This window comes from Dendrobates tinctorius, unplaced genomic scaffold (assembly GCF_039654945.1).
Source record: "Dendrobates tinctorius isolate UK_male_01 unplaced genomic scaffold, ASM3965494v1 ptg000201l, whole genome shotgun sequence".
Lineage (NCBI taxonomy): Eukaryota > Metazoa > Chordata > Amphibia > Anura > Dendrobatidae > Dendrobates > Dendrobates tinctorius.
Genome location: NW_027361868.1, coordinates 17,843,627 through 17,862,180, shown reverse-complemented (window position 1 = coordinate 17,862,180; position 18,554 = coordinate 17,843,627). Strand labels below are relative to the sequence as shown.

Below are 18,554 nucleotides of genomic sequence, written 5' to 3'. Positions count from 1 at the left end.
GCTACAATGTGTCCAGTGTTCAGCAATACAGGATCTCTGGGTTGGTACCTCGCGTTTACACTGATACATTGTAGCAAACCATGAGGATAGAGAAATATGTGAGTTTTGGTTCATAGACCTTTGGCTGTGCCGGATACATTGTACCAAACCTTCAATTCAGCTGCAACATTTAACTCTGTTTTGTCCTTATTCTCTCGTAGGTTCATGCTTTGAATATTCTGAGAGCGGTTTTTCGGGACACGCGTCTTGGTGAAAATGTCATTCCTTATGTAGGAGAGGGAACCCAGGCTGCAATTCTTGGATTTACTTCTCCGGTCTGGGCTGTAAGTTCTTCATTTATGAATGAAATGTTGCAAAAGTCTAAGCAAATTAAATATTTTTCAAACCCCTTTAAAGTGTTTTATTTTATTTTTATTTTTTTTTATTGAATGTGTCAAATAATTTTTACAATTGGGTTCCATTAACAATTTTTCACCATTTGCCTTCTATTGCCTCTAAGTCCTGGCTGCAGAATGAATTAACGGAGAATCCATCAGTGAGCTAATTGTGACATGTTATCTGAGAGGTCGTAACTTTTTTCCTCTGTCTTTTTCTGCGCTCCTCTCAGCTGATTAATGACCACTGACCTCATCAAAATTGAATGTACAAAGAAGCAAAGATACCCTATAGAAAGAAATACACTAATACAACCAAACTTTAATAATAAAATAAATCATTATTTATTAGCAAATAATTAAAACATAGTTAGAATAAAGTACAAACCAGAGAGCGGGTAAACTGACAATGAATGTTACCAAAAGAGTGAAGCCGCAGGCCAGAGGTATATAAAATTAACCCAAAATGCCTTTGGTAATAAGTAAGAGTTCACCTGTGTGCCAATAATAACTGTAACGTCACTTATGTGTGGAAAAATAGCAAGCGTAAGGCACCAGTGAATGAAGAAAAGAGAAGTTACAAGGCAAAGCGCATAGATGGACAGTAATTACCTCGGACCTGCGGTGCCACTGGCCCCTACGCGCGTTTCGGCTGAGTGCCTTCTACATTGGTTTGTACTTTGGTGCTTTATTCTAACTATATTTTAATTATTTGCTAATAAATAATGATTTTTTTGTTATTACAATTTGGTTCTATTGTGTATTTCTTTCTATATGGTATATTTGATCTTTTACACTGAGCCTTTCTACGCTTAATCTCCCTCTTTGAGCACGTGTGTCTATACCATCCGACATTGTGTTTTGTTACCCATATATATATAGTTTAAAAGATTCAAAGAGCCTGTAAAAGCAAAATGGTGCAAAATTGTTAAACCCAATAGTAAAAATTATTTTTGGCTCTAAAAGTACATGAATTTATGTAGAAAAAAAATCTTTAAAGGTGAATAACACGTTTCACTGCAACTGGGAACCGCATTATGATTCTGTGCATGATTTGATCTACATATTTTATGCTTCACCTTTTGATTACGTTCAGGAAGATACTGAGACTATAAACACCACGATTTGTATCATTTACAAAAGTTGGGATTATTCAAGACTATTAGGGGTATGTGCCACGCAACCTCAATCCAGATGTCTCCTTGTAGACAGATTTTCAATGATGTCACGGAGATTTGCACATGAACGTCTACCCTTCTTGGAAAACCATTGTATTTTTTTTTTCCTGAAAATGGAGTCAGAGAAATCATTCTGCCTTCCTGCCGCCACCACTAGATGGAGCTTGTGAGTTTACTGCATACTGGTATACACTGATCATAGCTCCCTCTAGTGGTGACTACATACCAGAACATTAAAACATGTCCGTGATTAGAACTTGGAGCTCTATCCACAAAGCCAATCTTTTTTTTTTTTTTTTTTGTTGTTATAAAGTAATATTAAAAAAATATATTTGTGCAGAATTTTAGACAAAATAGCGTTGATTTGTCACATGACCTATTTCCGATCTGTTTACTGACGCTATTTTCAGCTCTTGATTGACACCTATATTTATTGCTTTGCAGACCCCACCCCCCCATCATCCGATTACAGTTTTATTCTTGCATGATTACGACCTACGCCTGATATTCTAAATATGTCCCAGAAGTGCAGATATGTTTTATCAAACTTAGGAAACATTGTGCGCTATGGTGCTTCTATCGCTGAGCGGCAGTGATGGGGTTAATGTGGGAGGTGGAGGTCTCACCCGTTCCCCGAGGTTAAATCTCAGCAGGGCTTGCTAGTTATGCACCGCACTTCAGCAAATAATTCCTGCTCCGGGAGTGTATAGCGATCACTGCGTGTTTGACTAGCGGTTATATTCACCTTCGATCACATGTAACATCTGTTGCACATAAAATCTGCAAGCTCCCGAGACATTAGGCCGTGAGTTATTGCTTTTTCCACTGTCACGTCTTTGGACAGATTAGACTTGGTGCCATGGTACCCTCCGAACCTCTTCCCTTATTCTCTAGAAACCTATATGCCAAGCGCCAAGGAGAAGCACTGACCAACTATTCTCAATTAATGAGCCGAAATCTGCGCAGAAGAGAGAAAAGCCCCCCCCTCCATGCGCTGCCACGATACGGCCTGTCCTCGTGGAAACATTAAGCACGTCTCCACCTCCCCCCTCTTTAGGTTCTGGCTATGTCTTAACTTGAATGATTGCAGGAAGAGACAAATGAAGCCTGAATACAAATCACTAACCAAGAAATGAGTTTATATTAATGTGTTCTACATCACGAAGCTAGAAGAAGTGCTCAAGTTTTTGGGCTGCAGCTCAAAGCACCTAATATAGTATACGTTAGTAACTTGGGGACGTGGTCGTAGGTTTGATAGTAAAAGGAACCTGTCACGCGATTCTTGCTGCTCAAACCTCCGGCCGGCTTTTCCCAGCGCTGCTCTAGTTGATTGACGGGTGTCTCCATCCTTAGCACTGTAGGGGATGATTAGGACAATAAAGACTCACACTCTAAATATGTCGCTTCATGCTGTCCAAACCACGAGCAACATGAATCAGAACCTGCCAGCATGGTTTGCTGCCGGGTCTATTTTCTTTCTTCCGACCGGCTTCTCCCAGCGCTGCTCTAAGTTGATTGACAGGTGTCTCCCAATGTACTGTACACACATGGTAGCGAATCGGCAGTCGCCTGGAGCAGCATGAATCGGGACCTGGCAGCATGATTGTAGACAGGTATGTTTTGGGGTTTTTTTTTCTGAAAGGTTCTGGCATTTCAGAGAAAACGTAGTTTAAAGATCTGACTGGGGACGGTGCTGGACTAGGCTAATCTCTGGCTATGGTTTAGACTGTGTTTTTTCTGAAATTTCAGAAAAGAAGCATACTTGTCAGCAATCATGCCGACAGTCTCCGATTCATTCTTCTCCAGGTGACTTGACAGGTCTGTCCCATGTGTGTGCATCAGGAGAGACCCTTCAATCAACCAGAGCAGTGCTGGGAAGAGCCGGCCGGTGGAAAATATACCTGCCTGAAGTCGTGCTGCCGGTGGTTTGGACAGCATGCAACGACTGACAGATTGAGTCTTGATTTTCTCCATCTGTTTCTATAGCAGTAAGGATGGTATTTCCCAATTTTATGTGATTGTTGACTCAACAATGTTTGAAAAACAAAATTTTATTCTGCAGCATTGTATGTGCTAATGAAGCTGGAATAGGCAAGTGTGGTGCCTTTACCCGGACTAGTCCTGCCTCAGATCTACTAATCACGCCTCTCTGGGTGTGACTGACAGCTTGCATACGCTCCCTGATAAGACCTGTTTCTCAACTAACAAAAGCTGTATCACTCATACCTAAGTCAGCCTGGAGCAGGGCTGTGATATGTGAAGACTATATATTCCTTGCTGAGCACAAACGGGTTTATCTCCAGTTTCATCCTCCTAAAAACACTTTGGCTTTCCACTTAAGCACAGTCAATCTCTTGCTATAAAGCTGTCAGAATGACTTAGGAGGAGGAGGAGGATGAAGCTGGACATCTTCACTCTGAGCACAACGTGGGTTAAGACCTATTTCTTTATATGTCACAGCCGTGCTCCCAGTAGCCAACTAAGATGTATGTGATACAGTTCTTGTCACTTGAGACCCAGGTCTCGGGACGTGTATGTCTTCAATCCGTCCTGACACATGAATATGACGGACTGCAGTGTGAATTATATCAGGAACTCCATTTTATCTCATTCTCGGAGAACCCGTTTAAGCCTGAAAAAGAAGCCACATTTGCCTATTCAGGTGCGGCTGCTTACAATACCTTACTGCTTACAAAGAAGATCATTGTTGCTTTAGATGTTTCATTTTACTGTAACGGACCATTTTGGGGGCGATTATGAATGGTTATTAGATCAAATATGTTGCAAATATTGTATATGCAATTTTTATGCTTTTTGTATACATCTTTAATCCTCAGAAATTTCTTAAACACTTATTCACATCAAAGTTTTTATCCTCTTAATACATTGCAGTTAATACATTGTATAGCACTGTGTACTTACAATTGCTCCTTTTGCATCTCTACCTAGTTGATTCTTCTCTTTTCTCTGCTCTATGTAGAAACAGAAAGTTTCTTGTCCCTGCAAAAAATCTTTCTTCTCTTTAACTCCAGACCCAACTGCTCCGCTCCTCCACCTACGAAGGACTTTTGCAGTGACTTTTGACTCATGCAGGGAAAATTGACCTCCTGTTTCTACATAGAGCTTAGGAGGATTCAGCTAGTCAGTTATTAATCACGTGATGTCATAGACCTAATGGAAGAGAGAAGAATTATCTGGGTAGAAAGGCAAAATGAGCAATTGTAAGTACACGGTGCTATAGAATATGATTGCAATATATTAAGAGGATGCAAATTTTGAAAGGAGGAGAAGGGGTGCTTCTTTAAGGTATGTTCAGAAACTGTTAGCAAATGTTATGTTTCCACTGTTCCTATACAAAATGGCAAAACAGAACTCCAACCGGATTATCCAGGGGCAAAAAAAAAAAAAAGTTGCAACTTCATATTCACTTTAATAAAGCCACATTGCAATACCAAACACAACTCATAAACAAGTGTCCCTCAGTTTCTGGAAGAAGCCGGCCATGTTTTTCTAATTTTGGACAATCCCTTTAATATTTGTCATAAAATAGCTGAAATTCTCTCCAGTGGTCAAAAATGCATTAAACAGATAAGAAATCGCCAAAATCTATGGCTCTGATTCATCGTTTGCATGTTTTTTCGGTTTCTATAAGTTTTTCTATTTTTTTTCTGACTAATTCTTCAACATGGCGCACATGATTCAGGAATTTTGTGCAAAATATAAAATGCTTGTTTATTGTCCATCTTCAAATGTTGCAAAATTTGCACAACATTTTCAGGCGTACATAAAATCCCTTCGGGTGGCTGGTGGGGGGGGGGGGGGGGGTTGTACATTTGCACAAAAATTCTGTACCTTTTTAAAAAGTCACAATTGATGAAGCGACCAAAAACATCTGGAAACAACGTCCACAAAAGCCACCCACAACTATGAACATAACAAAAAACAGATGGACATGTATAAAATGGAATTAGAAAAAGGTGCAAATTAAAAGGAGAATAAGGAACAAAAGAAAAACACCAAAAACTAGAGGAAAAAAATGCAAATTCAATAATGAAATGAGTCCATAACGTTTCCTCTTCTTCTCTTACAGACCTGCAAAACAGAAATGTGACAGCCTTAATCTCCTCTATATTCATTTTAAAGGGACTTTGTCAGCATGTTTTTTTCTATTTAATCTGAGAGAGGCATAATGTAGGGACAGAGACCTTGATTCCAGGGATTTGTCACGGACTCAGCAGCTTTCAATACAATTAGTGTTTTATCAGCAGGAGATTATCACTGCAGGACCAGGTGTCACGTGATAGGCAGCCCAGCCAATCTGCATAATCCCGCCGCCATCTCTGATTGGCAGCTTTCTGACAATGTACCGTGTGCACAGGAAGCTGCCAATCAATGGTGTGGGCGGGGTTTTACACAGCTAAGCAATCATAGCGCTGCTACATCTACAGCAGAGAAAACGGGGATTTTATCAAAACTGCACCAAGCAACCACGTAAGTGAAAAATTGCTGGAATCAGGATCTCTGCCCCTTCATCATACAACTCTCAGATTCTATAGCAAAAACCTGCTAACAGATTCCCCTAAGTAAAGCTGAATTGCAATACCAGACACGCGCCATGGACAAGCACGGCGCTGTTCCTGGAAGAAGGATGTCCTATTTTTGGACAATCCCTTTGTCATATTTGTCATTAAGCAGTTATGTTTCTCTTTAAAAAAAAAAAACAAAAAAAGAAAGCAACCTTCCACATGTGGCACCCTCATTCTCCAGGAAATGGGACATGTCCGCTCTTGGGTCCACGCTGTGTATCAGCAGTCGTCCTATATCTTATCTGATTTATGGCTTTTCGTAGCATATGTTTTTATATTTACTTTTTGTGCCATTTATGCCACTCTGTGCTCAGCCTCTTAATGTTTTTATGTGACTCATAAGCAGCACTTTGGAAAAAAATTTGTAGAATACATTTTTTTTTGTTATTACAGTTTAGCCTTTTTATATGGCCATCAAAAGAAAGTTTATTAAAATGACATCTGCAAAATCCATTCCCAACCGCGCTCTGCCTCAGAGAATATCCTTGAAAAAGATGTTTAGTACGGCTGTTTAGGGAGCTGGATGAGTCTCCTATTTTATTTTTCGCATGAAGCTGCCATTGTGTGCTGACATTACAGCTATTGTGCTGTTACGTTTTGTCTGTTTTTAATAGCTTTTTTCCTCTTTGCCACGACAGCACCCACTGAGAGAGGGGATCCTCTCCTAGGAACAGGAAACCTACAGAGAGATAGGGCAGTCCCCCTCGCTCCCTCAGTTTGGTTTCCTGTTCCTAGAAGGGAACTTGCAGAAGAGGATGCCTGGTCTGGAAGCCGCTCGCATGCATAATATGAGCAGCAGGGGCCGCAGGACTGGAAGCAGCGTCGGGCGGAGAGGAGGTTCCCCCTATGGCTAGTAATGCAGGTGAGGCCGTGGTAATGAGTGCCGAGGCTCACTGTTTTATGGGGCAGGCTAAATCCCCCCCCCCCCCACCTTGGAGCGGGACAGACGCATTACGTGAGCGTGGCACCGGGAAGGTAGCCACGCGCCTCCCGAGACAGCGAGGCCTGGTGAGAGCAGTACCCTGAGCTCGCGGTGAAGGTGCCAACAGCGCTAAGAGGGCGGCATACCTGGGGCAACATATGGCCGGGTGTGGAGGAGGTAGCGACGTGCAGAGCGGGAGGCGTCGGCGCTCCCAGCCAGTGGCGACCCGGAAGTTCAGCAACAGCTTCCGGGGTCAGAGGAGGCAGAAAGACACCGGTATTGCGGGAGCAGGCGGCCGTGCATGTGCAGTACAGGAAAAGGGGAGAGAAAAAAAAAAGGGTAAAGAGAGAATAAGGAGGAGGCGGAACCAGGAAGCTGCATAAGAAGCACCAGCGATGATGCAGAGGTGCGCAGCCATGTCGTCCATAAACGACCCGGTTTCGCTCCCGTTAGTTCAGCCAGGGGAATCCCCACATGGCAGCAGAATGAGCGGTACTACAAGAAGGAGCAGCAGCACCAGAAGAAATGGCAGCTCCGGAAGAGAGTCCAGCGGGCATTCTAGGTAGAATGAAGCCTTGGAAAAGAAACGGAAAGAGAAAAAATCGTCCCACACCTCGCCTCAGCCCGAGTCGCGGACCCCGCAGCTGGTATTTTGCTGACGAGATTCACGGGTGAGTGTTTTTAGTCAGACTTACAGCTGATGGCGTTTTTTCTGGTCCATACCCTTTTTAGACCAAAAGAACGGAGAAGGCGAAAAATAGATAGTGTGTCTTATGTTCTCAGCCCCTCACAGACGGCCACCCCAAGAGATTGTGTCAGTCTTGCATTGAAAAGACCTTACAGGAAGAATCCTCAGGGGAAAAAGGAGGATATCTGGGCTATAATTAGAGAGGAGCTACGGGCCTTAGGCAGCTCCGGTAGTTTGAGGGGTCACTCCTCTGTCAGTGGAATAGCTTCACTGGTGTCTGGATCGCCGTCAGAAACTGGGGAGCTAGACTCTGATAGATCCCAAGAATATATGTCCTCAGATGAGGAGAAACAAACATGTTTTCCTACGGACAGTGTTAATAACTTGAAGTCCGTCCGGTATGCTATGGGGCTCCCTGAGACTAAGGACCCCAAAACTCCGCAAGAGATGATGTTTGCGGGCATTTCCCGGAAAAAGATCCGGGCCTTCCCAGTAGTTCCAGCTATAAAGGAGCTGGTGAGGGAGTGGGAGAAACAGGGTCAGAGAACCTTCCTCCCCTTAACGTCAAAACGTAAATATCCGTTTGATGACGAAGAGTTGGCATCTTTGTCGAGAGCCCCCAAAGTTGACGTGGCAGTGGCCTCCACTTCTCGCAGATCTTCCCTGCCGGTGGAAGATTCAGGGACACTGTCTGATTCGTTGGATCGTAAGACAGATGCCTTCCTTAAACGATCTTGGGAGGCATGCACGGCAGCCTTTAAGCCAGCAATAGCAGCCACATGCACAGCAAGGTCGATGTTGATATGGTTGGATGACCTAGAAGGAAAGATTAAAAGCGGAGCATCTAGAGATAAGCTCCTTTCCTCCATTCCCCTGATTAAAGGGGCAGCGGCCTTCCTGTCTGACTCCTCAGCGGACTCTCTCCGATTATCTGCTAGAGCAGCAGGGCTAACCAATTCAGGCCGGCGGGCCTTATGGTTAAAAGGATGGAGAGGAGATACACAAAGACTAAGCTTTGTGCTATACCCTGCCAGGGTAAGTACCTATTTGGCACGGAGCTGGACGAGATCCTAACCAAGGCGGGTGAGAGGAAGAAAGGTTTCCCTAACCCGTATATTCCCTTCAACAGGAGAGCCTTCAGAAAACTTACGTATGGGAAAAAGGATTTCAAACCTCAGGACCGCTGGGGCAGTAGGGATCCCAAACAGAGAGGAAACCTATTTGGGAAGAGTCCCTTCAGTGCTAGCCTACCTAGATAGGACAGGCCCCTGGAGGCAGAGTAGGTCTCTTTTTGTCTCCTTCCAGGGAAACAAGAATGGGGCTAGAGTTGCGAGAGGCACGCTGTCCAGGTGGATCAGAGATGCGATCACGATGGCTTATTCGGCAAAAGAAGACCCTCCACAGGGTATTAAGGCGCACTCTACCAGAACCATATCATCCTCCTGGGCCGAGAGGGCGAACGTCCCAATTGAGCAAATATGTAAGGCTGCAACCTGGTCTTCGCCATCTACCTTCTATAGTCACTATAGACTAGATTTGTCCTCTACAGAGGATTTGACCTTTAGTAGATCAGTCCTTAACACGGTGTGCTCTCCCAGGTGATTATCTCTGAATATCTCTCAGTGGGTGCTGTCATGGCGAAGAGGAAAAACCGGATTACTTACTGGTAATACTCTTTTGTAGAGTCCACGACAGCACCCGCTCACTTCCCGCCCGTAAGATTTCACGAGTGGTCCTTCTTGGTGGTGGAGGTTTTAGAGTTAAAAATTAATATGTAGATAACTTTAGCAAGCATAGAAATATATATAGATAGATATATAGATAGAGATATATATATACAGTGGGGCAAAAAAGTATTTAGTCAGTCAGCAATAGTGCAAGTTCCACCACTTAAAAAGATGAGAGGCGTCTGTAATTTACATCATAGGTAGACCTCAACTATGGGAGACAAACTGATAAAAAAAATTCCAGAAAATCACATTGTCTGTTTTTTTTTCATTTTATTTGCATATTATGGTGGAAAATAAGTATTTGGTCAGAAACAAGCAATCAAGATTTCGGGCTCTCACAGACCTGTAACTTCTTCTTTAAGAGTCTCCTCTTTCCTCCACTCATTACCTGTAGTAATGGCACCTGTTTAAACTTGTTATCAGTATAAAAAGACACCTGTGCACACCCTCAAACAGTCTGACTCCAAACTCCACTATGGTGAAGACCAAAGAGCTGTCAAAGGACACCAGAAACAAAATTGTAGCCCTGCACCAGGCTGGGAAGACTGAATCTGCAATAGCCAACCAGCTTGGAGTGAAGAAATCAACTGTGGGAGCAATAATTAGAAAATGGAAGACATACAAGACCACTGATAATCTCCCTCGATCTGGTGCTCCACGCAAAATCCCACCCCGTGGGGTCAGAATGATCACAAGAACGGTGAGCAAAAATCCCAGAACCACGCGGGGGGACCTAGTGAATGAACTGCAGAGAGCTGGGACCAATGTAACAAGGCCTACCATAAGTAACACACTACGCCACCATGGACTCAGATCCTGCAGTGCCAGACGTGTCCCACTGCTTAAGCCTGTACATGTCCGGGCCCGTCTGAAGTTTGCTAGAGAGCATTTGGATGATCCAGAGGAGTTTTGGGAGAATGTCCTATGGTCTGATGAAACCAAACTGGAACTGTTTGGTAGAAACACAAAACGTCGTGTTTGGAGGAAAAAGAATACTGAGTTGCATCCATCAAACACCATACCTACTGTAAAGCATGGTGGTGGAAACATCATGCTTTGGGGCTGTTTCTCTGCAAAGGGGCCAGGACGACTGATCCGGGTACATGAAAGAATGAATGGGGCCATTTATCGTGAGATTTTGAGTGCAAACCTCCTTCCATCAGCAAGGGCATTGATGATGAAACGTGGCTGGGTCTTTCAACATGACAATGATCCAAAGCACACCACCAGGGCAACGAAGGAGTGGCTTCGTAAGAAGCATTTCAAGGTCCTGGAGTGGCCTAGCCAGTCTCCAGATCTCAACCCTATAGAAAACCTTTGGAGGGAGTTGAAAGTCCGTGTTGCCAAGCGAAAAGCCAAAAACATCACTGCTCTAGAGGAGATCTGCATGGAGGAATGGGCCAACATACCAACAACAGTGTGTGGCAATCTTGTGAACACTTACAGAAAACGTTTGACCTCTGTCATTGCCAACAAAGGATATATCACAAAGTATTGAGATGAAATTTTGTTTCTGACCAAATACTTATTTTCCACCATAATATGCAAATAAAATGAAAAAAAAAACAGACAATGTGATTTTCTGGATTTTTTTTTCTCAGTTTGTCTCCCATAGTTGAGGTCTACCTATGATGTAAATTACAGACGCCTCTCATCTTTTTAAGTGGTGGAACTTGCACTATTGCTGACTGACTAAATACTTTTTTGCCCCACTGTATATAGAGAGAGAGAGAGAGAGATCAATTGTCTAAACAAATGGACTAAAACATGTATGGCGGTTCCTCCGCTGTTCTCTGTAGTCCAAACTGAGGGAGCGAGGGGGACTGCCCTATTTTTCTCTGTAGGTTTCCTGCTCCTAGGGGCGGATCCCCTCTCTCAGTTGGTGCTGTTGTGGGCTCTAAAAAAGAAGTATTACCAGTAAGTAATCCGGTTTTATTCCATTCTACATTTTTGGTTGCTTGGCTCATTAATAGTTTTGATATTAGCCACATGATAGAGGAGTTTGAGCTTTGGGTCTAGTGTTGTAACTAAAGTCCTGTGGGCACTGGTGTAAAATTTTGGACTGAAGCCTCCAACGGCAAGTTGGTCAGATGTACAGACCTCTGTAATAATGTACTCTGTCCTGGCCCCCATCGTGTAATAATGTCTCCCATGCTGGCCCTCATCGTATAATAATGTCCCCCATCAAGTACTAATGTCCCAAAACCTGGCCCCCCATCGTGTACTAATGTCCCCCATCCTGGTCCCCATCGTGTGCTAATGGCCCCCATCCTGGCCCCCATCGTGTGCTAATGGCCCCCTTCCTGGCCCCCATCGTGTACTAATGGCCCCCATCCTGGCCCCCATCGTGTACTAATGGCCCCCATCCTGGCCCCCATCGTGTACTAATGGCCCCCATCCTGGCCCCCATCGTGTACTAATGGCCCCCATCCTGGCCCCCCATCGTGTACTAATGGCCCCCATCCTGGCCCCCATCGTGTACTAATGTCCCCCATCCTGGCCACCATCGTGTACTAATGTCCCCCATCCTGGCCACCATCGTGTAATAATGTCCCCCATCCTGGCCCCCATCGTGTACTAATGGCTCCCATCCTGGCCCCCATCGTGTACTAATGGCCCCCATCCTGGCCCCCATCGTGTACTAATGGCCCCCATCCTGGCTTCCATCGTGTAATAGTGTCCCCCATCCTGGCCCCCATCGTGTACTAATGTCCCCCATCCTGGTCCCCATCGTGTACTAATGTCCCCCATCCTGGTTCCCTATCATGTACTAATGTCCCCCATCCTTGCCCCCATTGTGTACTAATGTTCCCTTCCTGGCCCTCATCGTGTACTAATGTCCTCCATCCTGGTCCCCATTGTGTACTAATGTCCTCCATCCTGGTCCCCATTGTGTACTAATGTCCTCCATCCTGGTCCCCATTGTGTACTAATGTCCTCCATCCTGGTCCCCATTGTGTACTAATGTCCTCCATCCTGGTCCCCATAGTGTACTAATGTCCTCCATCCTGGTCCCCATCGTGTACTAATGTCCCCCATCCTGGTCCCCATCGTGTACTAATGTCCCCCATCCTGGTCCCCATCGTGTACTAATGTCCCCCATCCTGGCCCCCATCGTGTACTAATGGCCCCCATCCTGGCCCCCATAGTGTGCTAATGGCCCCCTTCCTGGCCCCCATCGTGTACTAATGGCCCCCATCCTGGCCCCCATCGTGTACTAATGGCCCCCATCCTGGCCCCCATCGTGTACTAATGGCCCCCATCCTGGCCCCCATCGTGTACTAATGGCCCCCATCCTGGCCCCCATCGTGTACTAATGGCCCCCATCCTGGCCCCCATCGTGTACTAATGGCCCCCATCCTGGCCCCCATCGTGTACTAATGGCCCCCATCCTGGCCCCCATCGTGTACTAATGGCCCCCATCCTGGCTTCCATCGTGTAATAGTGTCCCCCATACTGACCCTCATTTTCCCTTTACCTCTGCCCTTCCATGACTATGAAACTGTCAATCAAAGAAGATGGGGAAGAGATTGAGGGGAAAACAAGCAGGTGGGAAGGTGTGGTTAAATGATTGGCCCAGCCAAAAACCACCGAGAGCCTGTGCTTGGTTTGAACAGTCATTCTGTATTGACAGAGTCCCTTTAAAAGCGATGTACACCTTTTTTAAATATATATATATATATATATATATATATATATATATATATACATATATATATATAATACTAATATGCTTCCAAAATGCTAAGTTATACAATATGTGGCAGAGTGTCTTTAAGTCCTTTCTATGCAAAACTTATGCAAATCCTTCAGAGCTCTTGTTCTGAAGCCCCCTCAGCTCTCACATTCCCATCTCTGTGTTTAAGATAGCAGAGGGGGAGGCAAGGAAGGCAAAGAAAACATTATATAGAAAAGGAGGAAAGCGCATGCAAAGGAAATTGCAGGATAAAGCTGTGTTGATACATGAGCTACTGAAAACCTCTGCACCCTGGCTCCGCACAGAGCTCATATCCTGCCTGTATTACAGGGGCAGACGCTCCCACAGAAGACAAATATGAAACTTGGATCAGGCTTCAAACTACAATTCAAGAGATCTGAAAATTAACGCAAGGCTGAAGATTATAGTTTGAAATTTAGTTTAAATTTATTGACAAAAGGTAAATACTAAAATATGCGCAAATATTTTTTACCCATGGTAAACATGAACAAAGACTTAATACACCACCAACCGTGTAATGTTATATATTTTTACAGCACCATTGATTCCATGGTGTTGTACATGAGAAGGAGTTGCATACAGAATAAAGATATAAATTATGGTGAACAAACTAATAATGACGGACTGGTACAGAGAGGAGAGGGCCCTGCCCTAGCGGGCTTACATTCTACAGGAGGATGGAGAAGGAGGAGACAGTAGGTTGAGGGTTTGTGGAAGCCCTGGTGGTGGTGAGGTGTTAGTGGGGTCATTGCAGGCTGTAAGCTTTCTTGAAGAGATGGGTTTTCAGGAGCAGTCTGGAGAATCTGAGGGTGGTGGATAATTGGACGTGTTGGGGCACCGAATTCCAGAGGATGGTGGATACTCGGGAGAAGTATTGGAGGTGATTAGGTGAGGAACGTACGAGTGTGAAAGAGAGAAGGAGGTCTTGTGAGGACTGGAGATTACTTGTTGGAAGATATCGCGAGAGAGATTATGGACGGCTTTGTAGGTCACCGTTAATAGTTTGAACTGTATACATTGGGGAATTGGGAGCCAATTAAGGGATTTTCAGAGTGTAGAAGCGGAGGAGGAGAGAGTTGGATTAGTCAGGCAGCAAAGTTAAGGACGGACTGGAGAGGTGCGAGAGTGTTAGCTGGAAGGCCACAGAGGAGGATGTTGCAGTAGTTGAGGTGGGAGATGATGAGAGCATGCACTAACATTTTAGTAGATACATGGTTGAGAAAAGGGCGTGTTCTGGAGATATTTTTTCAGTTGGTGGAGGCAGTTTGAAGGACAGAGCAGAGTTACTCTGAGTCATCAGACTTTATGGTACAGGGGAGAGCGTGATGTCATTTATTGTGATAGATCGAATAGGTGAGATGGGGGAATGATGATGAGTTAATTTTTTGTCTACTTTGAGCTTTAGGAAGTGTGATGAGAAGGAGGAGGATATGACTGATAGACGCTCTGCGATTGTGGACAGCAGAGAGGTGACATCTGGGGGATAGATCTGATTGTCGTCATGCATATAGGTGGTACTGGAAGGCAACCATGTCCATATTAGTGGTCATCTTCAATTAATAAAATTGTACTCCGAAGTTTGTCTGCAATCTTAATTTCTTCCTTTTACAGACTCCTGATACGCAGCTTGATCCAAGTTTCAAATTTTAGTTTTGTGGGAGTGTCTCTCCCTGTGATACAGGTTGGATGTGAGCTCTGTGTGGATCCTAAATGTAAAGTTTTCGCTTTCTTTTTATCTTTCACCTTTGCTCCTATACTGTAATTTTATCTGTGTTCTTTCCTCGTCTACAACCATTTTTCGGTTTCCTCGTAGATACCCTTTCCTCTCTCATTTGTAGATCTCCTCTTTGCTGCTGTCTCTAATACTGAGAGAAGAGCGGGTGAGAGCAGAGAGAGAGAGCGATGTCATAATTTCAGAATTAAGCAGCAGCTATGAAAGAAACAATTTAAAAAATGATGCGCGAAGATGTATATAGCCTTTAAATGTCCAGCATGTAATACCACATTTACCCTTTAGTTATGGGAGAAATGCCCTACCATAACTTCACCAGGTTGTACCAGCTGTTTGCCACAGATTCCTAAAGTCAGACGGTCAACTAAGCTCTGTGTCCGCTGTAAATTAGAATGGATTAGGTTAGAGCGTTAACAAAAATTGGAGTTTTTACCATTTTTGAGGCTTTGTTTTCTTCCAGAGATGGGAAGCTTTTAAGAAGATTATCTTTTAATTAATGATGACAGATTTTTGCTCTGTTACTAGTGAAGCATTAAAACTACTTACGGTACTTAAACACTTTACTATTTAATATGTGTGCTCTGATTTCTGATGTATAAAGGATCAATTACCTAGCAGAGTCAATGTACCAAAAACATTTTGCGTGAGTGCTAGTCTTGTGGATAGACTGACGTCCCTATATATATATATTTTTTTTATGTATGATTTGTATTTATTTTCGTTTGTCAAGGAAAAATTAGAAAAACTTCTATAAGTTCTGTAGAAATCGATACAAGGTTCAGTCGGCTAGGTAACATCCTTCTTGGGAGTGTATGTGTCTTCATAGTAAGTGAAAGAATTATTCCACATTATTACAGGAATATAGTAGATTTCATAGGGACACATAGTAGCCACTCGCACGCCTTTTAAGCTCCGCCCTACTCACCGCGTGTTTTGCTCTGCTCCACCCAGTACCTGACCATCGCTCCGAGCTGCATTGTGTGATCCTTGAGCTCTGCTGTTTGTGAGTCAAAGAGGGGTGCTCCTGAAATTTGCAGGGGTTTGTATCCATTCTGTCCACAGAGCTGCTTCCCAGGCCTTTCGCCTACCAATCAATAAGTGATATATCAGGCAACTCCACCCTCCATTCCTCACAGAAACTTAGGTTCTTAGGAGCTCAGTCTCTAGTTCCCTGTATTGGCCTATTACTGTTTTGTCTCACCAGTTATCGACCCAGCCTGCCTTTTCGTTTATCCTGACCTCTGCTGTGTATCCTAAACCTATGCTGTCTGCCCTGACTTCGGACTGTCTGACTACACTTCTGTCTTACCCACCAGTAAACCGTACCCTAGTATCTCACCCTCCAGGCACCTAGTGTAGTCCCGGGAACTGCCCCGTAGTGGTAGCTGGTGTCTACCGGCAGCCCAGCCTATCCTCACCATCAGAGGCTCTAGTGAAGACCCAATAGACACTTAAACACTCCCATCCAGGGTAAGCCCGGCCCATGGCGCAGAGGGTCCAACAATATCTGAATGAAATATATAAATTCTTTGGAGCTGTAGTAATAACATCTTATATGGCACATAAGCATATGGATACCATGGTGTTACCAAAGCGCTTCATTTTACCACACAACCTGCGATCAGTTTGTTCTTCTGAAGACACCAAAAACTTTTGCCCAAAGCAGACTTTCCCTTTGGATACTCTCCCTCCGAGAGTGTATATGCAGAATGTTAACATTACAGCATTGGTGATTGACGTCTCAAGAAATATTTATTGACGCGGAGTAGAAAATCCAGAGTGTAAATTGATCACCTCTGTGCATTTGATCTCATATCCGCTCTGTTCACATCTGTGTCGAAAGGTTTATAAAGGACAGATGTGAGCATATTCTAATTCAGCCACTTTGTTCTTGCTGAGCTCAGCAGGTCCCAACATGAAAACATAGTCAACCAGTAGTTTCCCTTGCAGCAAGGAAGGCTGTGTTCGCTACTACAGTAGCTGAACTTATAGAGATTTCCATTGTGGCTCATAGAGGGTGAATATGAAGCAGAAAAAAAAAACAAAAAGGGGTGCTCTTAGGGTTAGCACATCTAGGCAGATGGCATTTGTTTTAAATGGATAAAGGAGGCTCTCATTTTGGTGTTGCACATGTATAGGTACAACACTACTGCAAAGTGTGATGCATGATCAGTGCAGCTTGATGATACAATCCTTCCTATAGACTCGGCGAAGATCATGACAAATGAAACAGTAGTTTTTAGACAGTGACTGGGCTGACCAAGACAAGACCTCCTAAGTCGCAGCTCATCTGTAAGAATGAACTAATCATCTTTCAAAATGGCTTGATGAAGAAAAATTGTGTATTGCGGTGGTCTACAACTACAAGTTACGTAGTTACATAGTTTTGAAGGCTGAAGGAAGACTTTATGTCCATCTAGTTCAGCCTATTTTTAGTGCAGCTGTTCTGCATTGTTGATCCTGGGGAAGGCAAAAAAACCCACAGAGTAGAAGCCAATTTTCTCCATAGGGAAAAAAGTTCCTTCCCCTAAGCTGGGTCAACCATCTACATATAATATTATGTTATTCGTAACCTTCTATAATGTTACTCACAAGAAAAGCATCCATTCCTTTCTTAAATTCATTCAGTGAGTTGGCCATCACCACTTCCTCAGGAAGAGAATTCCAGAGCCTCACTGCTCTTACCGTGAAGAACCCTCTTCTATGCTGGTGCAGAAATTGTCTTTCCTCCAAACGAAGAGAATGCCCTCTTGTTCTTGTCACAGTTCTTGGTACAAACAGTTCATTGGAGAGATATCTGTATTGCCCTCTGATATACTTGTACATATATATTAGGTCTGCCCTAAGTCTTCTCTTTTCTAGAGTAAATAGACCTAATTTTGATAACCTTTCTGGGTATTGTAGTGAACCAACTCCATTTATCATTTTAGTAGCCCGCCCTTTGAATCCTTTCAAGTTCAGTAATGTCTTGAGCACCGGCGTCCAAAATTGCACACAATACTCCAAGTGTGGTCTGACGAGTGATATGTACAGGGGGAGAATTATGTTTTCATCTCGTGTCCCCAGACCTCTTCTAATGCATCCCATGACCCTATTTGCTTTGGTGGCAGCTGCATGACACTGGGCACTCCAATTTAGCTTCTTATTGACTAAGATGCCTAAGTCTTTTTCCATGTCTGATTTCCCGAGCAGTTTCCCATTTAGTAAGTAATTGTAGCATCTGTTTCTCCTTCCCATGTGCATAACCTTACACTTATCTGTGTTAAACCTCATTTGCCATTTTTCAGCCCAATTCTCCAATTTACTCAAATCTGTCTGTAGTTGCAAACTGTCCTCCTTTGTGTTAACTACCTTACATAGTTTTGTATCATCTGCAAATACTGATATTTTACTGTGTAAGCCATTCACTAGATCATTAATGAATATATTAAAAAGTAGGGGGCCCAATACAGAACCCTGTGATGCCCCACTAGTAACCCTGGCCCAATCTGAGTATGCACCATTAATAACCACTCTTTGTTTTCTATCACTAAGCCAGCTACCTACCCATCTACACACATTTTCCCCTAGCCCAAGCTTTCTCATCTTGAAACCCCAGAGCTATCGAATTGTGCTACAGCTGTGGT

General features: G+C 43.8%; 1 protein-coding gene across 1 annotated transcript in view; it reads left to right on the top strand.

Annotated features, from left to right (window-relative positions):
* Positions 1-18,554, top strand: part of LOC141056974 (tRNA (32-2'-O)-methyltransferase regulator THADA-like) — a 541,174-nt gene that overhangs the window by 102,360 nt on the left and 420,260 nt on the right. Inside the window, exon 4 of the mRNA XM_073553454.1 lies at positions 201-323. Within this exon, the coding sequence (XP_073409555.1) occupies positions 201-323 (123 nt within the window). The remainder of the gene's footprint in view (positions 1-200; positions 324-18,554) is intronic.